Source organism: Prunus avium, chromosome 4, assembly GCF_965620075.1.
Source record: "Prunus avium chromosome 4, drPruAviu1.hap1.1, whole genome shotgun sequence".
Classification (NCBI taxonomy): Eukaryota; Viridiplantae; Streptophyta; class Magnoliopsida; order Rosales; family Rosaceae; genus Prunus; species Prunus avium.
The window spans coordinates 30,944,564-30,969,513 of NC_142287.1; the positions used below are offsets into that span (position 1 = coordinate 30,944,564).

General features: G+C 33.8%; 4 protein-coding genes across 6 annotated transcripts; 1 reads left to right on the forward strand and 3 right to left on the reverse strand.

Moving 5' to 3' along the window:
* Positions 1–1,301: 1,301 nt before the first annotated feature.
* Positions 1,302–11,129, reverse strand: LOC110766361 (cyclic nucleotide-gated ion channel 1-like). 3 transcript variants are annotated; one of them, XM_088251788.1, is made up of 9 exons: positions 10,954–11,129; positions 10,753–10,778; positions 10,585–10,641; positions 10,060–10,389; positions 4,471–4,567; positions 3,684–3,881; positions 2,784–3,067; positions 2,253–2,640; positions 1,304–1,908 (listed from the first exon to the last, which is right to left on the reverse strand). In XM_088251788.1, exons 1-9 carry the CDS (start codon positions 10,981–10,983, stop codon positions 1,522–1,524), a joined length of 1,797 nt encoding a protein of 598 aa, XP_088107914.1. In that variant the 5' UTR covers positions 10,984–11,129; the 3' UTR covers positions 1,304–1,521. The 3 variants fall into 3 exon arrangements, with proteins under 3 accessions (XP_088107916.1, XP_088107914.1, XP_088107915.1); XM_088251789.1 differs by having other exon boundaries at positions 10,753–10,783; positions 10,954–11,127; XM_088251790.1 differs by lacking the exons at positions 2,253–2,640; positions 2,784–3,067 and having other exon boundaries at positions 1,302–1,908.
* A 3,262-nt stretch (positions 11,130–14,391) lies between these two features.
* Positions 14,392–15,297, forward strand: LOC110766360 (uncharacterized). Its single transcript, XM_021969677.1, has one exon. It carries the CDS (start codon positions 14,392–14,394, stop codon positions 15,295–15,297), a length of 906 nt encoding a protein of 301 aa, XP_021825369.1.
* A 1,263-nt stretch (positions 15,298–16,560) lies between these two features.
* Positions 16,561–24,413, reverse strand: LOC110766362 (cyclic nucleotide-gated ion channel 1-like). Its single transcript, XM_021969680.2, has 7 exons — positions 24,334–24,413; positions 22,088–23,829; positions 21,822–22,010; positions 21,255–21,550; positions 20,984–21,095; positions 20,689–20,899; positions 16,561–17,228 (listed from the first exon to the last, which is right to left on the reverse strand). The coding sequence occupies exons 2-6, from the start codon at positions 22,193–22,195 to the stop codon at positions 20,735–20,737; spliced, it is 870 nt and encodes a 289-aa protein (XP_021825372.1). The 5' UTR covers positions 22,196–23,829; positions 24,334–24,413; the 3' UTR covers positions 16,561–17,228; positions 20,689–20,734.
* Positions 17,242–20,475, reverse strand: LOC148295226 (uncharacterized). The gene has a single exon (XM_088251787.1). The coding sequence runs from the start codon at positions 20,132–20,134 to the stop codon at positions 17,645–17,647; it is 2,490 nt and encodes an 829-aa protein (XP_088107913.1). The 5' UTR covers positions 20,135–20,475; the 3' UTR covers positions 17,242–17,644.
* Positions 24,414–24,950: the final 537 nt, after the last annotated feature.

Here is a 24,950-nt window from a genome sequence, read left to right on the forward strand (position 1 = left end):
ACTAGGGGGCTTTCAGTAATTGCGGTCCTGCATCTTTGATTTTGGCACCTCTGTGGGCTTGTTTGTTTATTGAGGTTGCTTATCTTTCTTTCCTTTGGGCCTTCTATAATACCGGGCCTTTGCTTTGTTTTTCTCAGTTCCACACAGAATTCATTTCCGAAAAAAGGAAATAGAAAATGAAAATGTCAAAATGAGGACAATAGAAATATTAATCCATCATCAAGTTCCAACGGCTAAGGATTGTCACAACTTCAAGTTTTTATTTTATTTTTCATTTTTTTGGTATACAAACGATATTGGAGGAAGAGAGATTCGAAGACAAAGTATAAGCTCTACGGTTGACTTTATTTAATCACTTTCCACAACTTCAAGTTTGTAATTACTCTGGAAGATGCGTTATGAACTTATTCTTCAAAATTGGTAAATGCAATTATGCAATACCATCTTCTCTATTCGTAAACAAAATTGTACTAAAGTAAAGGGAAGTAGGCGAAGCCCTTACACTGGAGAGCCAACATTTATAGATCATCTTGTTTATGATCTCTTTAATAGATATGGAACTCACTAATGCAATGAGTTCACCTCTAAGTGGTCTATAAATGTAGACAACAGTTTTATATGAGAAATCTTAAGCAAGGGTGCAACAGTTTTATATGTGATTCAATACGGTATTATTAGTGTTTTCGCTACAAAATTGGAGAGGGGTGTACAAAAGGTGCATTATATTAGACACGAGATCGGATTTAGATATAGAAATCTTAAGCAATTGTACTTTTGCGGTTATACCTTCTTGAGAGATTCACTAATATACCCAATATAGGAGCCCAAATTATAAAAATACCCCATATGAAATGAACTTTAGAAACACACCCAAAATTCATTTATAACATAACAAAAAGGCTTTTAACTTCTTTTAAATTACAAAACTGCCATTGATTTCTCAAAACAAACCCAACCCTAAAACATATAAACAAGCCCAAAATACTCAATAGGATATTAAAGTAATTTAATAATCAAAATTAAATTCAATATGGCCAATTGTCATTTTTTGGGTTTTTTTTTTGGGTTTGTTTATAGAAATTAAATGGTGTAGGGTTTATTTATAGTTTTAGTGCTAAGAATGGGTATTTAACTAAATATCTCTATTTTCTTTGGTTATAATGACGATGAGACATATGCATGATTTTGCTTAACCTTGTAAATACCTAGTGTGCTTTCTTCACACTTTTTTTGTTTATTCCATGGAGTGTATTAATTTGTTATAACAAGTTGGACTAATGTCCTACCTCAGTTGCTACACAAATGGGGAGTCCTTAAACTTCAATAAAATGTATACGTCAACTCTTTTTCTCTTTTGAGGAAATGTAATTTTCACATCCAACTAGAAGAAACAGAAGACAAGACATATTGGTGACCACACATGCGATTACTTTATCAAATACGCACAACATAAACAACTGAGTTTTAAGGAAATATGAGCGCCAAATGTTGTTTCAAGTTTCAACTGCTAAGAAGTATTGCCTAAACTTCACCACGCATCTTTAATTTGCCAGTCTTTACCAAGGTTTTCAAGTCATCAACTGTGAGAGCAAAGGCTTCTACTTTCGTGGAGCATCGGACAGTTTTGTCCGAAGGAGGTTGGTCATCAAAAGTTTTGGTTTTCACTGCCCAATCCAGAAGTTGTTCTCCAAAAAACATACCTTTCTCAAAAGTTTTGGTTCTTGCTGCCTCTCTTGGAGCATCCCTAATTGGTACGTACGCTTGCATAGTGCCTGATATAATAAAGAGCATCGAGTGAAGAGGCTGTCCCGCTTCAACCACCGTGTCATTCTCCTGGAAGATCTTTGGCTGCAGATCCTCGGAGATCGTTTCCAACTCTTCCTTTCCCATAGTTTGAAGTTGCTTTACCTATATATACATATATCAGAAAATTAGCTAGATTCTAATCCTTGATATAATATGGGTGGATTAATATTATATATTATCTAGAGTTTTTGAGTTGCAAAAACATATTTTTATATGACTATTTTTTATACTACAAGTAATAGTCTAAATTAGAGGGGAGTTTCTCACACTTACGCACACAACTAAGATGTTATGGGGATTCATATCTGACACCTCTAGTCTGCAAGTTAAGGTCCTTTTCTACTGAGCTAGACTATTGACTATTTTTATTTGACTTTATAAATAGAGATTAAGGAACATACTTCCTAACAAAAATTAATTATAAGAAAAAAGCGACATGAACATACTTTCCCCACCGTCTCGCTGCAGAAATAACGCTGTAATAAGTATCTGTTATATTCGGGAAGATTATAGAACATAAAATTGAGATCCACATCACCATCTAACTTTCCTTCCAAATTTCGACTTATTAAACCCATAATAGTTTTCTTCAAATCATCAGGCAGGGCAAATTTTTCCATCCACATTTTTATAGCCCTATTTCTCTCAACTATCTTGGGTCTTAAGTCCTCAGCTTTATCCTCGTCAGCCAACGATTTATTCATTGCCTGCTGCATATATATCTGTACGTTTCCAAGGAGGTAAAAAAATAGTAGCATGCCAATGATAGAAGTTATAACTGCAAAGCAGTTTTCCCATACATAGCTACTTGTTTCCAGATTCGTGCCGAAGTTACTGCAATAATCAATGAAGCATTTAAAATATAAGATTATAATCTAGAAGTGGAAGTAGATGAGTTTTTGTGTAGACTATTATCAGAGTTGCAAGGATCTATTTCTGAATGAATTGCGAATAGCTTAACAGGCATATATGCAAACCTTAGATTTTTGACGCCCCACCATATACAGTAAAAGAACTTGGTTGGAAAATGTATTGACCTCGTGCTTCCAGATTGTATAGCATCAAAAAATATTCCAAAATTAAATATTGTAGTATTCTGTGGATTTATAGGGCATAACTCATTTAGGAATGTGATATCTCGTGAAGTGCTGCCACTGCAATAATAAGTAGGTCCACCACATCCTATACCATTTCTACAAGATTGGTCCCAACATGATATCTCTCGTTGAATAGAAAAGAAGTACCAAAAGCCTCCAACTACCTAAATGGGCAAAAAGTTAGTTCATGATTAGATCAACTCCAGAAAAGTTTATCTAATTTTAGCTAGTCTTCTAAAAATGAAAAAAAAGAAGAAAAGAATTGGAACCCCACCAAGAGCATAAAGTAACAAAAACAAATATTGTAAAAGTGAGAATATATAAGGCTTGAATATTCGAAATTTCTCCACATCCGATTTCGTATGTCATGGACTTATTATTCTCCATTGAACAAAAAAAAAGAAAGAACTGTTGTTGTTTTAAATTGATGATTGCAATATTGTCTTCTCTATTTGCCAAACAAAAATGTACTAAACTAAAGGAAGTAGGCAAAGCCGTTATGCTAGGGAGCCAACATTTATAAATCATCTCGTGTATCAACTCTCTAATAATAATTGTGGAACCCACTAATGCAATAGGTCGCACCTTAAAAAGAAGTGCTGCGCAAAGTGATCTATAAATATGGTCTCTCTCAAACATTACTTCCTGATTCAACTAACAGTTTTAAAAGAGAACTTAGTTATGTATTTAATACATAACAAATCTTAGTTTCACTACGAAAGTGAGGATACAAGGTAATAATTATAATTTAAAAAAAATAGAGGAACGTATATGACTTACATTACTGGCAATGATGTATAAAAGAAAATTGAATGAAGCTCGAACCCATTTTCCGGTCTTGTATTTGAGATTCTGACTATATATGAAGATTAGGAAAACCCTTGCCACATAATAGATAAAAAGGAAGATGTTCACGGTCACTCTTTGGCCGAAATGTCCAGAGCCTCCTGACTTGAAAAAGAAAACTACTATTGCCAACTGGGCAAAGAAACAGTGGGTTAGAGACTAGAGTCAAGCCTTTGGCAAAGAAGAAATAAAGAAAAAAAGAAAAAAGGAAAAAAAGAGACTAGAGTCTAGCCACATCATTTAAAATTGACTATATTTAACAGACACATTATATGGTAGCTGATATGTACATGCCAGGTTATTTAAAATAATAAACTATTTTATATTGCTTTAATTAATTACTTTTTATGAGTTTAGGTTACTCAATATTAATATTCTTTTCAACTTTTGATCCCCTTCTCTCTCATCTTCTCTCCCCGACATCTGCCTCCCTCCTCCCTCTCTTCTACAACTCATCCATGGTTTCGCGTTTATTAGTGATAATAACTCGGGAAAAGAAAAAAAAAAAAAAAGAAAAGAGAACATCCTTAATTGTGGACAGTATAGACCCAACATTGAAAGAAAAAAAGAAATTTTTTGCCATTAGATGGTTTGTTAATGACGTGGCATTTTTAGGATAAAATTCAAGTAGATCCTAATAGAGAAAAACCAAGCAATCCGAATCCTTTGATGGATCCCTCAATAAGAAAGAAAACGAAACAAAAGTCAATCTTTTGCATACCTGTGGGATGGGAAGGATAAGGAAAACGGCAACTAGTAAACTCACAAAGCTGTAGTAAAGCAAATCTACGAAGTAGAGGTCCACGTTCGGGTACAACCTATGTTAGACGTGTAGATGTCTAACCCATTAAAGTGTGGTCTTATAATCATCAAAGGATTCTAAGACTTGATATCAATTAGGAGTTCAAATACAACTAAACCTGCAGCTCTATTAAAGTTAGTGTTTTAAGGCTAATATAAGAGCTAGAAGGATTCCTATCTTAATTGTGGATTAGAAGTTATAAACCTAATGCAATAAGGACTTCTTAAGAGTTTCTTGATGGGCAAGACTCTTAGGAAGATGCATATAAATACAAGTGCCCCTGCTCAACCGATCAAGCCAACCCACACAAAAGAATTCACCCCATCTAGAATGAGTGTATGAAGGGATCGGATTGAGGAGATGTGCTCTTGTATATTCTTGATGTGTGTTCTATCATGTGTAGTCATTATAGTTTACATGTGGTATCAGAGCCAGGTTACATGTTTTAGAACCAAAAGAAATCGCCCACGTTTTCTGCTGCTGCTGGCTTACACTGTACGACTTTGGGCTGTTGTGTTTTCCTCCTTTTTTGCTGCATCTTGATCAAGCTTCCATGGGGTATGATATTTTATTGAATATGAATTGATTGCTAAAGTTTGCGGCTATAACATTAGTTTCATGTTTTTAATTATGCAAATTGCATCCAGTGGTCACGAATTAGTTTTAATCCTAAAGAATTGGCAACTAGTATTATAAAGGACCTCTAATATGAACTCATGTCGTGACACTTATATTGTTTGCCTTTGTATTGTTTCCCCTTTTATACCTCCCTGGACACAAATTAAATACAATTTCAAATAAAAACATCTTGTTTTACGGCATATTTGCATGATATTCATATGGTTTCAGTTTACGATATCATGCATACTGAGTTTGTGAATTGCGGCATGTTAAAATATTTTATAAAGATGACATCAGTTTTCTATATGTCAAGCATGCTTAATTTTCATAAATTGATACATACTTTCAGCCGTAGCTTCAGTTATTAATGTTAAATTGACCCAATCATGTTAAGTAATCGCATATGTCATGAACTGTTTTTGTCGTGACCCATTTTGGAGAAATATGTTCTATTGAGGTTTAGGTTTTATATTAGCATAGCAACTATACACATGCGAAAGGTTATAAAGTACCAACCCAAAGTGATAAAACCTAAAACTGAAAGTTAAGCAATATATTGTTTTATTACCCTTTATTACACTAACATACTTTGTTAAGCGTGTTTCGATATACAGCTTTTTCTCGTTCATGCTTGAAGGGTTGAGATCAAAGTTTCAAGAGTTCTTGTTTCAATTTAAAGAGCGAAAGCAACCTAGTTGATTAAAGAACATTTGATTCTAAGATTGGTTATTAAATGTGATAAAAGTATAAAGTTTTAACTTTATCATATTTGGAAGTTTTATGATCATAGTCTACAGATATTCTAGCAATGGTTGAGTGAGCCAAAGCAACTCAATCATTAATAGTTTTCTGGATTTAAAGAATTGATCATAATTGGCATTATAGGTGAAGGCGTGTTAAAAAAAAACTCTATGTCCAAAGATGTGAGTGGTTTAACATGAGTACACTTATAATGGAACAATATGGGAGATGCACTGCATGAATTAGCAAGGAATTTCTTCAGTCCAAAGACGTGGGAGTTTCTTTGTTCCGGAAATTCGTGTATGTGCATGTCCTAGTGTTGAAAACATGTTTAATTCTCTACCCAAAGGTGTGAATTAATTATGTTTGATTGAGGATATGGGGACAGATTGATTATATGATATATTTTGGAAGATTTCAGTTATGTCACAATGAACCTTAACTCCATTGGCATACAAATGTTATTCTTGTTATACGGATTGTAACATGTTTAAGTTGTTGATGATAATTTGATATTGGTGATCTTGAATAGTCATGAAAGTTAATGGTATGACAAAGAAATAGATTTTTGGTTGATCACATAAAGGAGATATGAGTATGAAAAATTGATTGCATTAATTTCTCATATCAAATATTCTCTCAAGTTACACTACAGTTTCTGATCACTATTAGTTCACATCAAGGTTTATGCATATTCATAGAATGTATGCAATTTTGGTATTTGTGACTTGATTGATCGAAAATTTGTGTTTTCTTATTTGGTTATGTATGGACATGTTTGATACTTGGCTATTTTTCATATGCAATCAAGTGACTGTTTTATATCATACAGCTGGATTGATTCATACGTGTAAAAGGATTGATACATATTTAATTGGATTGAATCACGTAAAGTTGGATTGATCTGTAAGGTTGTGTTCGTCATATAGAATGAAATAAAATAAAGTTGGCTTGTTTTAAATGGTACGGCGTACTGCTGCAAGTGTTTTTGAGGCATGATTGGTGTTATTTTTTATGCTTTCAGTATTGGATAAAGACAAACTTGCTTTGTGAATATATATTTACAAGTATTAATTGTGGTTATATCACTTGCATTTAAGGAATATCACTATTTTATTGCCATTATAGTTTTCAATTCTCAGTTTATCGACGTCTAATTATATGTCATGTTATATAGTATTCATGCTTGATATTAAGAAATATGATCGTTTCACCCAAGAAAGGATAATTTTGAAGGATAACCTAAAGAAAAACTTGGGTTTTGCATGGCAAATTATTTGGATAAACTTTTGTTTTAATATGAGGAAAATGTCATGCTATATGAAGTTTAGATCTTGCATTAGAAATAAGGATATTCTGCTGTTGTATTGCTTTTTCTTAATGAATGAGATGCATGGATAAAATTGCACTTTTGATTAAGGATCACTTAAGATACGGCACATTGCTATATATAAAATACTCAAGATACGATCTCTAGATTGCTCAAAGGTGTTTTTTTTTTCAAAAGTGACATTTTATATATTTTGGTTTTGTGATATGTTTTTAATTGTTTCGTTTGCACCTACATGCAACTTACTGTTTTATGATGTTTAGAATGCACATAAGGATAATTAAATTTTGAGAAGCATATTGATAGCATTCATAATTCTATAGTTAACTAATTTTTCAGTTTTGAACTATGCTGCTATGATGTCTATTTACATAATGTTGTAGTACGAATTAATTTGTGATAAAATTAGGCGATAAGGATCATTTTCTAAGCTTTCTTTAGACGCTAAATTCATGAAAATATATTGAGAATTGAATTTTTGGTGAATTTATAAAGTTGAAACAGATGCACAGGAATTTTCCTGACAGTTTCCGCATTATGAATAAAGATTGTTGAATGACTCACTTAAAGATCTTCAAATGAACTGAATTTTTGATATGTTGAGCATATAAGTGTCTTCGTGAATTCTGCAAAGTTTCGTGATTATTGGATGTATAGATTATTTGTGAGAATTTTATTAGTGATCTGTGTTCAGGAAAAGTATGTGCTGACAAATTTTCTGAGTAACCTTGTAGGTCAATTTCAGACTTTTTAATTAGCTCTAAAACGACTCATTAATTTTTCTGTTTGAAGATTAATGACTCTAGTTTGTTTGCATTATTTTTATGCTAATCCGATTTATAAATTAATTATGGCAAATTCTCAAGTAATCACATATCATTGCTGGAATTTTCTTGACAGTTTTGTGCATTTAGGCTTATACTGTGAAGTACATTAGGAGCACGCCTTGAAAGTTCTTTTACACCTTTTTGTCACAGTTTTTCTAATCATAAGGTTATTGGTGCACTATATATTGAAGTAGCAAAGTAGTGAGTGTTTGCCCAAGTGGGAGAAGTGATGTAAAGTTTTGGGCTTCACACTCAATACCTTATTATCTTGTATTTTGATAAAGCTCACATAGGTTTTGGAGCATACATGGAATTCTTTTCTGGTTTTTTCTGGTTTTTGACACATTGAAGTTTTCTGAGTACTAATAAGCATACTTGGAACTGTTTGGATGACTGACTGTTTCGTTTTGGCTATTAAAATTCTTACCATGCTTATTGTTTTCTACTTGTATTGCTTAAAGAAAATTGAATATCGGTGTTTAAGATACGAGTGGAATAAAGTTGAATGCTTCCATTACAGTTTTTTTGTTTTTCTCATCTACATGCAACTTACATGTAAAGTGTTGTTTGAGAAAGAATTGAATAAATTAAATTTGAGCTCTAACTCTAAGGATTGGACTGCGATAAAGTTTTATAATGTATTCATTCATTTTATATGGTATTGATCCATTTTTGTAACATGCAAAATATATGTTTTGATGAGTGGGAGCATTTAATGATCTTCTTTGAGGATGTATTCGGTAATTTGGATATTTCTGATTAATCGCTTAACAATCTAATTTTGCATTAAGGTTTTTTAAGGCTAATAAGAACAAAGTTTGGTTTACGTATGTTATATGTTCTTATTATTTCATGCAGTTTTGTTCAAATCTTCAGTAGTTAATCAATGACTTTTGCCTTTTCAATTGAAATTTGTGATTGCTAATAAGCATTTGGATTTTGGTTCATGCTTGTAAGGGAGAAGGCAAAAGAAAGAATTTTTCCAGTGGTTCATTGATTCATTGAATAAGGTTGTTTCATACTTGTTACAATTATGGTTATGCCGTTAAGTTTTGATATGTAGAATTAGTGGGAGCTGAGTTTTATTCCACTTAATTTCGTTATTTTCTTAGAGACAGTTCAGTTATTTTGTTTACTACTGTTTGGTTCAATTCTTTTGATAAATTATGTGACTTCAGTTTTATATTTATTATTCTTGACAAATGAATCCAGTTACATGTCATCATGCAATATAGCTAGCTACAGTCACTGCATAAGACATGAATTCATACCAGAGTCATTAAGGAGAGATCTTGGTAATCTCTAAAGGGAGGGCGTATGAATGAAAGTGACCTTTGTAAACACAAATTAAGTTTGGTCATGATCATTCTGCATTCTAGTCTTGACGGAAGTCTCATGTGATCTTGAGAGCTTGTATGTGTAATTGTAAAGACCTTGAAATATAGAAATGTTCAATAAGTCTTGATAGTTCCATGCATGTTCTTTTGATTGACAGTGACTTGATTAGGAATTATAGTTGAATTGAATTCCATAGGCCTTACAATAATTGATATTGAGTTCTTGATGATCATTAGACCAAGTGGGAGAATGTTAGACGTGTAGATGTCTAACCCATTAAAGTGTGGTCTTATAATCATCAAAGGATTCTAAGACTTGATATCAATTAGGAGTTCAAATACAACTAAACCTGCAGCTCTATTAAAGTTAGTGTTTTAAGGCTAATATAAGAGCTAGAAGGATTCCTATCTTAATTGTGGATTAGAAGTTATAAACCTAATGCAATAAGGACTTCTTAAGAGTTTCTTGATGGGCAAGACTCTTAGGAAGATGCATATAAATACAAGTGCCCCTGCTCAACCGATCAAGCCAACCCACACAAAAGAATTCACCCCATCTAGAATGAGTGTATGAAGGGATCGGATTGAGGAGATGTGCTCTTGTATATTCTTGATGTGTGTTCTATCATGTGTAGTCATTATAGTTTACAACCTAAACCCAGAACTTATAGTATGCAGTACAAAAGCGGCATCAGGAAGTGCTCGCAAACAAAGAGCTGCAGCCCTCAAATTTTTGTCTATTCCAAGACACTTTTTCTCCTCATTGATGATTGGAATGTAAAAGAAGAGAGGATCTATTGACACTGCAACACATGATAAGATAAATATCATTTTCCTTGTTAATGGAGAGAAGAAGATGCGCCTAAGAGTTTCTTGAATATGTTCCCCTTCTAATTTCCTTATTCGAAGACGGTTTGAATCCTCATCTAAATCGTTTCCTGTATTGTCCTCTTGATACATCAAATACTCGTCGATGATAAACCTATCATATATGGACGATTTTCAATAAAATTATTCAAACTCAACAACAAAAAGGTTTCCCATAAAATCAATGAATCAGGGGCAAGCTAAGCTACTAGCTCGAAATAAATCTAATAGTAGCTAGCTACACTTTTTGGATCGTCATCTGAGAAAGCCTCAAAAAGTATACATAGTACATGTAAATACATATACTAACCTCAAGATACCGACCACATTTGCGACAACTTCTTCAATTGTCTCAACGATACTAGGCCTGAAATATAAACAACTGCAAGTCATTAAATTTTTATTTTTGAAGAGTAAGGTGGTTTTCGTACTTTTTCTTGAAACAAAATGATATTAAAAGAATATTTCTGATATTTACCGTTTTGGGCCTTCGTATAAAACAACCTGCACTTGTCAGGAAACAAAAGAAAATATCTCAAAACAAGAAGAATGTCTAAAACACCAAACAAAGACAGGTTAAGCTAACTGAGGCAGAAGGCGCATACCCCTTCCCCCGCTGCCAACTTAATTCTACCAAATTAACTAAACTATATGAAGAAGAAGGATTTTTTAGACTTACATCGGGATGCGGGTATAAGCTCCGTACCATTTTGGCTTCAAGCTATTTGCAGAGAACAGGTAGGTGATGCTATATATTTGTTTATATCATGGAGGTTGGGTTTTGGGTAGAACCCCAAAACTAAATTAAGCAACTGTTGTAATAGAACGCCATCTCTCTAGTTTGATTAACAGTTAATTAAAAAACAAGGAAATTGTAAACCATAAGATCAAAAGAAAAAGAACAAAAGTTGAAAGAATAAAGATGAAAGTATAAGGCTTTTACTTTTTTCTTTTTTTTGGGACAAGACTTACTTTGGACTACTCATTGTGAACTTTGAGGAAAGAGTGCAAGAGAATCCTAAAAGGGGTATGAATGAAACATGTTACACCAGAGCTAGTCTAAACGTACCCATTACGTTAAAATCAAGAGTAGCATATCATAGGGTACCTCTGCACTTCTTCAATCATTCCATACCATCAGCCAACGCAAAAAGGGGTTTAAAATTCTAGCCCCACTTTGAAGACACTACGCGTCAGCTTTAGTTTGTTAAATCAAAAGGAGTTTTATGAAAATAAACTGAAACCTTCAGTGGGTGTTCATGTAATTTTTGAGACATGTGTGGGTTTTGTAAAAACACCAAAACCTCCGGGGTTGTTAATGTAAATATATATTTAATCCTAATTCTTGTATAAGTTTCAATTTTGATTAATACATTTCAAAAGATTAAGCATTGACTTTAATCCTTTGCTATATATCCATTGTCCATTATCCATCTCTGTATGTTCCACCTAGAGTGTTTTTAATAAAAAAAATTTCTTCCCATAATACCATCGATACCCCGTTTGCTCTAATCAAATTCAGTTTTTAGGGCCTTTTTACTCGGTTTAAGCAATACCTCTTAAGCAATTGTGCTTTCTTTGCTAAACCTTGTAAATATGTACTTTCTTCACACTAACGAGGAGGACTTCTTTCCTAACATCAGTCGCCACACAAATGGGAGTCCTTAAACTTCAAAAAAATTGTATAAGTTGAATATTTTCTATCATTTTGTAAAAATGTATTTTTCACATCCAACTATAGGAAACAGGCTCGGCTTGCCTGAGGCACCACACATGCAATTACTTTATCAAATTACACAAGAAATGTATGATCCACATCAGGCTTTTGCCCTTTTTTTCGGTTTCATACATAATTTATTTCTCAAAAAAGGAAACCACAAAATGAAAATGGACGTATTAATTAATTCATGAAATGAAGAAAATAGAAATATTCATCCACGACAAAAAAATAAACAAACGAACCTCCTCCTGACCTTCATGCTTAATTTCTTCTTAAAAATTGTTTAGTATCTCATCGATCTTGTTGCAAGGAAGTGCCAACTACATGAAGTTTCAACGGCTAAGCGTTGTCTAAACTTCACCTTTTGACTTCATCGGGAAGATGTCTCCGGAGAGCACTAAAGTTTTTAAGTCATTAACTGTGAGAGCAAAGGCTTCTACTTTTTCGGTACATCGGACAGTTTCGAATCCAATTGGGAACACTTTGTGGCTGAGGACAAGCTGAACCCCTAATGACAATTAATCCCAAACTTCGGATTGGAGATACCTCGTTATATTTACCAAAAAAAAATCCCCATCCTATTCTTGATGATCCCTGAATAATGAAGGGTAATCCTTGTTGCTGTCAGTTTGATCTGATGTTCTACCAAACGGCTTCTTCCTTACATCTGCTTTTTATATTCAAATAGAAAATAACAAAAATAATAGGGTCATGTTTGGTGACTAGGATTAAATTGGATTATGAGATAGAATTAAATCACATTTTATTGGAGATGATAACAAAAACCAATGATGTGTTTGGTGTTATACATGATAAGGGGTTGGGCATTCGAAATATATATAGAAGCAGCCATGAAAGTATATCCCCCTTTTTTTTTTTGGTCAAACCAGGAAAATATATCAATTCAGGAATTTGTTTTAAAAACAACTAAGTCGGACGTTGTTGAAAAAACAAAAACAGTATGACCAATGACTGGAATGTAAAAAATGCTCGCAAACACGATAATATAAATAGGGAGTTTCACTAAAATATCCAAAATGGGGGCTGAAATTATAAAAATACCCAACACCCAAAACACTTTATAAACATACCCAAAACTCATCATTACACATACTCAAAACCCATTTATAAACATACCCAAAACCCATCATTACACACATACCCAAAACCCATTTTGGGTATGTTTCTATGTTTAAATAGTGCTTGGGTATTTTTATAAATACATGTCTAGGATTGGGTATCTTTCTGTCCTCGATGATTGGAATGTTAAGGGAAAGATTATAATGAGCTGCAGTTTGTTTCTTATATTAATATTTACTTCAATAGGCATGAATTAATGAACGTTGGAAAACAATAATAATGAACAAAAACCAATAAACCTAAATTCCTCAAAAAGGTATACATATACTGACGTTAGGATGCTCCTCCTCCCATCTATTTTGAGTACCATATTGATATTCTGAATGTTAGTCCTGAAATATAAACTGTAGGTAGCCTTGTAATTGTAAATTAACTGTAGTCGGGTGGCCGTACCGCCAGAGGTGGCTCAATGGGCTCACATAGCCCACTTCAAAATTTCAACTAATGGGGCAAACCAAGCTATGGATTTTGAATTGCTTTAGCAAAGGAGTCCAAAATACCTTGAAAAAAAAGGTGGCCTATAGGGTAAACCAAGCTATGAATTAATGCGTACCCTCGGCCACTCTTGGAAGAATTTCCATGACTTAGGGAACGCATTTAATTCATTTTTTCTAACTAAATTCCTCTGGTTTTAAATTTAAAATGCTACTTTTAATTACAAAAATGCAACAAATTCTGATTCATAAAACAACATAATTAAATGCGAGAATGAAAAAAAAAAAAAAATATATATATATATATATATAATTGCATTTCCAAAGAACCCGTCGGCTAACGAAACAGTAGAAAAACAAATGACGACTTACCTGCAAGAGATGCCTACCACTTTCGCTTCCTTACTTGCCTTCAAGATATTTGCAGAGAACAGTAGGAAATGGAAATGGACAATCAGTAAACTTCAAATACAAGCCAAGTTAATTTTAAGCCAATAGCGGACCTATTAAGGCACAAGGAGGTGCAGCTGCACAGGCGGAACTAGCAAGGGGCTCACATGGGCTGTAGCCTGGGGCAAAATTTTCTGTTTAAGCTTCAATATATGAACAAACTACTATAATTCAATGTTAGCCCATTAGCACAAAACAATACTTTCGTTTTTCTCAGCCCACACAAAAGAGTAAAGTAAGACAAAAACACCTTTACAACAATTTTTTTTTTTTAAAGGAAAGGAATATAATAGTATATCAAATTGGTACCTTGCATCGGCCTGGAGCTACTCGTTGGGGTTCTCATTATGATTCTATTTCGGACTTGATAGAAATGTATAATGCATCTTGTTCAGTGATTGAGACCTTAATTAAGGATGGAGCCACTAACTTTATACACGGGGAAGCTACTGGTACGTTCAAAGCGATGACATCTTTTGAGTTCATATTTGTTTTGCATTTGTTGGAAAAAATGATGGGAGTTACTGATGGCCTTTGTCGAGCATTACAAAACAAATCTCAAGATATCTTGACTGCTATGAATTTAGTTCGTAGTACAAAATATGTTCTTAAGAAATTAAGATTGGATGGTTGGGATATTTTCTTTGAGGAAGTGGAATCATTTTGCAAAAAACATGACATTGATATGCCATATATGAATGCTCTTTACAAAATTGGTACACGTCGTTCTTGTCAACAGCGTGATGATATTACAGTTGAACATCACAACCAGGTTGATTTATTCAATGATACCATAGATTATCAATTGGAAGAGTTAAACACTAGATTCATTGAAGGAACAATAGAATTTCTTACTCTTAGCTCTACTTTGGACCCTAACAATGATTTTAAAGCATTTAAGATTGATGATATTTGCAAGCTTGCAGAGAAATTTTATCCAGGAGATTTCACTTCCAAAGACTTGCGTTTATTGAGGTATCAGCTAGAACTTTTTGAGTCTGAACTACATCTTGATATCTTCCAAAATATGTCTGCTCTTTCTGAACTATGTCAACGATTAACTCAAACAAACAGAGCACAGACATATTATTTGATTGATAGGATGATTCGTTTAGTGTTAACTCTTCCAGTTCCTACAATGACTATGGAAAGCGCATTTTCAGCTATGAAACATATTAAAACTGTACTTCGCAACAAGATGGAGGATGAGTATTTGACAAATTCCCTATTGTCTACATTGAGAAAGAACTTTCTATGGATATTGATTCAGATTCAATAATCACATATTTTGAGAAACTCAAGGAGCGTAGGGTTCTACTTCACTAGGATGTTTGGCAATATGTGTTTAATTTGATGTTTTACATATATTATGTACTTCTTTGCATTATATTTGTTTGGTATGTGAATGAACTTGATTGTTTTAAGAAAAATAAGTAATATAACATATCTCCCATAAGAGAAAAAAAAAAATTATATTAGCCCCGCCATTGGCTGCACCTCCCCTTGCCGGAAAAACCATTGTAGGTGCTTCAAAATGCCCCTTTACTTAACTGGTGTTCAAATTACCTTATTTCTATTTTCAAAATTTAAGTAAATGTCTTTGTCCTTTTACTTTCATTTATTTTTATATTACTCTATTTACTTAATTTTACAATGTAAATAAGGAAGTAACCCCCATTTGGATTCAAATAAAAATACTAGAAAATCAAATAACCACCAAATCAAAATATGAAAAATCAGTTTTAGTGCAAAATACGATTTAGGCTAAAAATGATGGCTCATTAAGTCAATATATACTTCGTACTAAAATTCCATAAAATCAAGTTTTCTTATTTTATGTGTAAGGAATAAAAGCCGCCAAAAATTATCTTGAGAAAATGACTATTCTGAAAAACCATTTTTCATACTTTGTCAATATTGCACCTCCGCTAATAATGCCTTAGCGAGGCACACTAATTTGGCACAATTTAGTGAGCCCACGTAAATTCTTGCCCAAAGCAACTTTTGGGAAACAAAAAGTTAAGTGTAAAGAAAATATATATCTCCAGGTCTACGACTACATGTACAAATTCAAGCTCCGAGATTCCAAACCAACTCTACGTGCCGTATATGTCCTTAATGTTATCCCAAACAAACAGGTTCTTCCATTAAACGCTTTTATATCGTAGATTTAGAGGTAGTTAGATTTTCCTTCTTGGATCAAATTCTTTTCCATTAAACGCAAATCGTAATTGAATTTTGGTTTTGATAGAAATTTAGATACATCATGTCGGTCACTTGATCAATTTGGTGAATGCTTTTGTTCTTCTGTCTTCTTTTGAATAATTTTTTTTTAATGTATATGTGATATATATTGAGAGAGGAGAGATTGAACACAAAATCTCAAATACATAAATACACACTGTTAATCATTTGAGCTAACTCTTTAATGAAGATCAAGTATTACACTTGACTAGGTACGTATATGTTATATTCATACTACGGGAAAGAAGCCAGGAAAAAGAAAAAAAAAATCTTCCATACAGTTAAGCAATCCTTTATGAAACCAATCCTCTTCATTTTAATTTGCTCCATTGGCTTTAAATATCATATTCTAACCTTCACAGTCCGGGGTTATTAATTTAGATGCAATAATATAAATTGACGACATGGATAATATGTCATGGATCTAGAGTAGTATTAATAAATACACATGTTATAACATGGATGAACTGGTAAGACTACGTGAAAACACCCTAGATTTTCTTCTATTTAAGTTTGCATGGTGGACTTGTCTCCTCCACCGATCATGATGAGAATTAATGTTGGAATTTTTGAAATTCCATCGGGATCCGCATTTGGAGACTACACTTCTCAAGTCCTCATCCGTGAGAACAAAGGCATGTACTATCGTATGACATCTGACAATTTCGGTGGAGATAGGAAGGACGGCAAAAGAGTTTTCTGGTGATGCCCAAACCAAAAGCTCTTCACCATAAAAGTCACCTTTCTCAAGAACCTTTCTGACCATTGAGGAATTTGTTTTTCCAGAACTACAGGTAGTACTAGTAGGCGTCCACTTCCATATAATGCCTTCTGTGATGATGAGCATAAAATGAAGTTGCTCCCCCTCTTTGACAATGTAGCTATTCTCAGGATAAGTCACTGGCTTGAGATACCCGCACATCATTTCCAGCACTTTAGGATCCATATATTGAAGCATGTGGGTACCTACACGTTTACATTATTGATCGATAAGAACAAGATTCATCATATACATATATTGGTGTTCGTAACAGTGGATTGTTGGTCCGTCTCTCTGAAATTTTAGTAGTAATGGCCAGAATCTCTATATGTTGAGAGGTTTGAGGCAGGGCCGGCCCTGGGTGATTTAAGGCCTAGGGCCAAAGTTTAAGAATGTGCCCTTTATCAACAAATAAATAAATATAATTACAATTTTTTATTAAATAATAAATTTTATTAAAATTATAAGAGTTTACAACCGATGATATAAAACACTTTGGGTCTCATTAAAACCTTGTTTGAAAACATTACAATCAACAACAAATTAACTTGCATGTCCCTATGCTTCACCTTCATATGCACCTACAAAATAAAAATAGCAATGAAATCCTAATCACAAAAGATCATTTAAAATGTCTTCTTGTTGCAGTTTTAGAAGCAAAATCATCAATTATACTATTATATTTAATGTTTTCCAACATATCTCTTTCAATGCATAATATAGCTAGTCCATTTAGCCTATCTTGAGCCATAGTGGTCCGCAAATAAGATTTTAATAATTTTAATTTAGAAAAACTTCTTTCAGCAGATGCCACAGTCACAGGTATAGTCAGTAATATCCTATAAGCAACCATTACATTTGGAAACATATCCACACTCTTTACAAATTCTAGAATTTTAATGGATGTCCATGGTTTATCTGTTTCAATTGCTTCACTTGGTAACATCCCTTGCAACACCTGTAATTCTGACTCTAAATCTCTTGCATCAATATCAGTATCATTGTCATGTTTTAAAGCATTTTCAAGATTCACACAAGAGCTTCTCAATTCATTTTCATCCAAAGAAGTCAATTTTGCAGCATCAAATAAGAACCCAAAAATAGATTCAAAGATATGCAATTGTTCAAACCTACTTTTCAATTCACCAAGAGCAATATCCACTATGACAAGAAAGTAATCAGTTCTAAAGGATTCTTCAGATGATTGTTGTTCCCTCTCATTATTGGAAATCTCATCAAAATGTCTCTTTCTACAGGTTTGACGTTTTTTAAGAAATACAGGCTCAATTTCCATATCTAATGCAATTACTTTAGCATCATTCATGGCAGAAGTAAAACCATATATCCTATAGTTTTCAAAAAATAAAACAAGTCCTTCTAATTGTCTTACAGCAACATCAAGACGCATGTCTTCAGATTGTAATTTTTTACTAACTAAGTTAATCTTGTGCAAAATGTCATACCAAATAACCAAGCTTAATATAAACTCGAAACTTGAAAGCTCTCCTGATGCTAAACTTTCAGCATCCCTACTCAATTTAGCATCTTCACTAATTTCAGCCAATTTAAATAAAGCTTCTCTAATTTTAGAAGCTTGAGATTTTATTGCTTTAACACTTTCTATGTGACTTTCCCAGCGTGTAGTTGACAGTGATTTCAAAGTTAAACCATCAATATAATCAAGTAGCACATTCCACCTTTTTGTTGAATTAGAGAATACCGTATATATGCATTGACATGCTCCAAAAAAAGATTTTGCTTTGACACATGACTTGGCCATATCACAAAGTATTAAGTTAAGACAATGAGAACCACATGGCATGTAAAATGCTCTAGGATTTATATCAAGCAATCTTTTTTGTACACCCATATTTTTCCCTTTCATATTTGATCCATTATCATAGCCCTGCCCCCTTACATCATCAATATTTAGTTCAAGCTTTTTTATTACATCTTGCAGTTCATTAAAAATTCCTAATCCAGTTGTATTTTGGACAATTAGAAACTCTAAAAAGTACTCTTCTATATTTATCGGAGTACATGAAACATCTACACACCTTAATATTAAAGTCATTTGTTCTTTGTGACTTGCATCAGGAGTACAATCAAGAATCACTGAAAAATACTTTGCCTCTTTGACTTTTTTAATGATTGTTTGTTTAACATTTGATGCTAAAATATCTATCAACTCATTTTGAATTTTATGGCTAAGATAATGATAATGAATTTTCTTATCTTGAATGAGACGAAAATGATGTTGCATTACTGGATCAAACTCTGAGATCATTTCAAGTAGGCCTAAAAAGTTACCATTGCCATCTTCAAAAACTTTTTCATTTGTTCCACGGAATGCCAAATTATGTGTAGCAAGACATTTCACAACAGCAATGATTCTGACCATAACATTTTTCCAGTGCAATGTGTCTTTCTTGATTAGCTCCTGTAGTTCTTTATCAATTGTTTGACTTGTTTTCAATCTTATTTGCAATTCAACACAAGACCTCAAGTTAGTAATGTGTTCAATACTTTTTTCATGTTGTTTAAGCTTATCACCAAGATGTTTCCAGTCTCTAGATCCTTCACTTGCTAACTGACTTCTAGCATGCATTGTTTTAAATAGCTTACAACAGAAACAAAACACTTTATCCAACTCCTTTGAGTACACTAACCATTTTCTATCATGAGTCTCCCCATTTGGTAATGTTCGAAGATAAAAATGTGAGGAAAAATGTCTGCATTGTTCATCAATAGGGAATTTGTGATTATTTTCTCTTATAGGACCATTTTCTAAAAGTAAATCCCTCATTTTTACATCAAGATTATCCCAAGCTCTTGGATCATAAATGTTCAAACTAGTTTCAATTTCATTTTCATTTGTGTTCTCATTTTCATTATGTTCTTCAGCTAAATTTGGTACTTCACGGTTCAAATTAATTTCAATTTCTTTTTCTTTTTCGTTCTCATTTTCATTATGTTCTTCAGCTAAATTTGGTACCTCACTGTTTTTAAGGAAATATTTATTTAAAGATCCTCTTAGGTTTTGAGCAATTTCTTCTTCCTTTTTCTTTTTTTGTCTTTTGAGATTTCCAGAAAGTTGCTTTTTAGGAAACATTTTTAAAAATTTAGCATAAACACACAAGCAATCAAGAACAATAAAAGTAAAACAAATTAAATGAAGACAAAGAAAGAACAATAAAACCTGAATTTTGGGTCTTGTATGCTGTGCTTTGGTGTTGGTGCTCCCAATTTCGGAGAGAATAATCAGCTTTCAACTCAAAATATGGCTTTGTTCCATCCACACTTAGTTCCAGAGAGAATTAGAATTAGAAATTGATTTCAAAGTAAAGCTGCAGACGGAGAGGGAGAGGTTTGCTTCTTGGGAAAACAAGACGGAGAGGGAGAGGTTTGCTTCTTGGGAAAAAATAAGGACGTTGTTGGCATCATTCTTTTTTATTATTGTTTTATAATACCAAGTAAAACTCTCAACTAATATCACATATGCCCTTTTACTTGTAGTTTTTATTTTCCTTTTTTTGCATATGCATATATATATATATATATATATATATGGATTAAAAAAAAATTGTGTGCCCCAATCAATTGTGGGCCCCGGGCGATGGCCCTAGTTGCCCTGGCCAAGGGCCGGCCCTGGTTTGAGGAGCATACTTTCTTTAGCGTATTCATGCTGACATGTTGACTCGCAAGTTTTGCATCAGCGTACATGTTGTCTCGCAAGTTTTGATTTATGTTTGGCATCATTTTTAACTTCTATCTTATACTCAAGCAGACAATTTCTGGACATCCAGCACCGTATCTCGCCCTCTTTCCCCTTCTCAACCTCCGAAGGATTTGTACTTGTCAACTGCTGCATACATGTCTGTTTCGATCCCAATGAAAAAAGAAAAAATTTCAGTTTATGATTAACAAGTTATAATGTAAAGATATAACATCACCAACGTACCTGAACGTTTCCAATGAGATATGAAAATAGTAGTAAGCCAATAGCAGAAATAAGAATTGCAAAGCAATTTTCCCACCAGTAATTGCTCGTTTTAAGATCCGTGCCATAATTACTGCAAATCAATTGATGAGATCAAGTAATTACTATATGAGATACTAATAAGAAGGGCAGAAGTTAATGTAAATGCTTAGTTACAGTAAGAAAATCTAAGGAAGACAATCTGAACTACAGCTGAAACAGGAAAATTTTTGTTCAAAATATGTATGCAAACCTCATATTTCTGAAGCCCCACCACAAAGTGTAAAAGAACTTTGTTGAGAAATTTATTTGGCCTGCAGTGTTAACAGATTGAAGAGCTTCAAGAAATATTCCAAAGTCAAACAGCTTTGCATTTGCTGGATTTATGGGACATTTTTCATTTACGAATGTGATATTATTTGTTGAACGACTAGTGTCAATCTCATCGCAATAATGAATAGCTTTGCATCCTTCGGTACTTTTGCAAGCCTCGTGCCAACATATCGTCTCTCGTTGAATAGCAAGAAAGTACCAAATAGCTCCAAGCATCTAAAAACACCACGAAATTAACTAATTATTCAAGAAAATTCCATAAAGATACATCGTTGTAAGAAGAAATCAAGTAACAAAAGTAAATTATCATGAAAATGTGAAAAATAAAGCTTATGTGATGGTTATATAATTTCATTCGATGTCTTATTTTGGGTAAGTGTGTTTTATAGTGGGCTTCAGTTAACGGATCCCTTAAATAACACGGTTTTATATATAATTGTTACCAAATAAATAGACAGCAACATATTTCCAATTTGATGAGACTTACGTGACTAGCAAGGATGTATAGGTAAAAGTTGAGAACGCCTTTAATCCAAATTTTCTTAATAGAGGATGCGTGCAGATAGATTCGGAAAATCCTGGGCAAATATTGAAAGAGAAGAACGAGATTGATAATCGATCTTTCATAAAAGTATCCAGAACCTTTCACTTCGAAAAAGAGAACTGTAACTGCCACCTGCACAAATGATAATATGGGTAAGAAAAAAATCTAATTGTGTGCATATATAGGACAAAAGGTTTAGTGTTTGTTACCTGTGGGACGGGAAGGATAGCGAGAAATTCAACTATGAAGTCAAAAGATAACCAAGGCTTCCTCAAAGCTAATCCCTTGGCAAATTTAGCCAACCTTGGATAAGACATAAAATATTTCTTGATGGCGGTCCATAGCGAATCCGATTGTACATGAAGCTCAGAATTGGGCACGGTAGCAGTATTTTTGTTCTTATCCGGACTTCGAATTTTAATAACAATTCGGATTAAGAAGGGGATGTCTGAAAGTGAACGCAGAATAAGAACTGCGTTCCTCACAGTTTTGTCCTCTCCAAGGCACTTGTTGCACTTATCGATGATTGGGATGTATAAGAACAAATGGGTCGTTTGGTACGGCGGACTGTCATGGACTGGACTAAATCCTGGGACTGTCTCGGATTAGCTTGGATTGGACTAAGCTGGATTAAGTCCTGACCTACGTTTGGTGCTACGTCGGACTAAGAAGCTGGATTGTAAAAATAGTGAAGACCTATGTTTGGTGCTGTGTCGGACAAAAAAATAATTATTTTATATTTAAAAATAATAATTTTTAAATAATTAAATGTAAGTTTTTTTGTTATTAGAATTACCAAAAACCAAGTGATATTCATGCAGGACGCAAATTGCCCTGTCAAATGACAGATACAATCAATCACGGGCAATTGCAAACTCCAAAACTACAAATCTTTCTCCAAACAAAAAGAAAAAACAGAGCATGACTTTGCTTTGACATGGCCAAAGAAAAAAGAAAAAAGAAAACTGAATCACCAAATCAGCAACCAAGAAAAAAGAAAATTGGCAAACTCCAAAACTACAAATCTTCCTCTGTGTAATCTTTTAGCAATAAATCACCAACTAAAAAAAATAAAATTCGCAGACCTAAGTAGTGCCAGACCATTTCTTACCATCTCCAGATCTTGGAGTTTCACATGTGTAGACCAATTAAATATATTAGATAGTAATGAAATCCATAAAAACTGAAACCACAAGGATGCATCATCCCTCATGAACCAGTAAGTTCAATAAACTCAGGATTCATGTCAAAAGTCTACTCTGCTTCTGAATTTCTAGGTTTTCTTAAATACCCAATTGCAAATTAACATCAAGCATATATATGTCATTACAATAGATATGGATTCTACGAAAATTAGAGAAGAGAAGAAGAAGATAACAGAGAAAAGGAAGGAGAGATTCTCGGAGCACACAACCAAAATTGTTGAGGACAATTGCAAAAATCAAAGAGAAGGAAGAAGGAATAAGAGGGGTATCCAAAGGGAAAGACCAGAAAAACTTGCTTGGGTCAAGATTCGAAGAAGATGAGTCGATGTTGAACGAAGGAGAGGTGGAGTTGCAGAGGTGGAGTCGCGAACCACAGAGAGAGGCGTGTTCAATCCAGGAAGGCTTATTTTGCGAACCCATTTTTGGCTTCGCTATATAACGAGAGCGAGTGATGGGTTTTTGGTACTGTTGGGCTCTACAATCCCACTTAAATTAGTCCCATTTCTAACCAAACATGGGTTTCAGGTACAATATAGCACAGTCCTATCTAGTGAGCCTTACCAAACATGCCCAAAGGGTCCAATGCGACTGCAACGAATGATAATAATAAAAATATGTAAGCTGGCTTTACCATACGGAAAATACTTGCTGCTGTTGTTGACGATGGTGTTTTCATTGGATCAGTTGGATTCTTGCTACTTGGCTCTTGTCCCACAACACTGTCTGAACCTGTTCCTAGTGTAATGCTGCTCACCAACAGAAATAAATTTTAGAAAAGCGGAAACAGAAAAACGGAAAAGGAAAAGGAATATATAGATTTCAATTTAATCTTTTTTTTTTAAAAAAAATTATAGAGGAAATTGATAATTGTATTCATAAATTAACTAAGCAAAAAGAGCATAAGTCACAACGGCCCGTAAACCCACAAAGGGTTAATATAAAGATGGAAGCATAGTAACGTTAATCCAAATACGTAAAAACACACCGGCAATATCAAGCACACACAAAGTGTATGAGAGATTTTATGATAACCAATAGGCAGATGTTGCTTTGGTTTGTTGAGAAATGATAACCAATATCATCAGTAAATATTATACTAATGAAAGACAAAAAGCTAAGGTCATAATTCGCATAGTAGAATGAGTGCCTAGAAGAAAATATGATGAATATATAATAGTCTTATTCAATATTGTCATCTCAATCTCCTAGGCTGACAAAAAAACTACATACACATTAATTAAGAAACTTACCTGAGGAGGGTGCATGCCTCTGATTCATCTTTCTGAATGTTTATGATAACGTGCTCCATGGCCATGCATATAAACTTAAATCCTTGTTCAGAAGGAAAATTGTTAGTAATCCTCTTTGCCCAATTTGCGAGTGTTATGAGGAATCCATTGAGCACATCCTTTTTCTCTGCCCTTGGACCCTACTGGTATGGTTTGGCTCTGAGCTGTCTTACAGGATTGACCATCAGAGAATCACGTCCTTTGACAGGTGGCTTGAAGGAATTCTTTTGATTCCAGGCATTACCAAGGCGGAGCTTAATCACTGTTTGTCTCTTATTAGCTTCATTTGTTGGGAAATCTGGAAGTCCAGGTGTCGCTTTGTCTTTGATGGTACCACCCCGGACCCGCGCCGGGTTATTATAAGTGCTAGGGAGGCTTGCAATGAATTTGTGGGTGCCACTGCTGTTGGTGGAGTGATAATGATGGCTACACAAGCTTCGCCTCCCAGCTCTATCTCTCGAGGATCTCGGTGGTCTCCCCCGACTAGCAATATTTTGAAAGTTAATTTTGACGGTGCCTGGTGCCCTGGTTCCTGTGCTGGTGGTATTGGAGTGGTCATTCGGGATTTAAATGGAGTT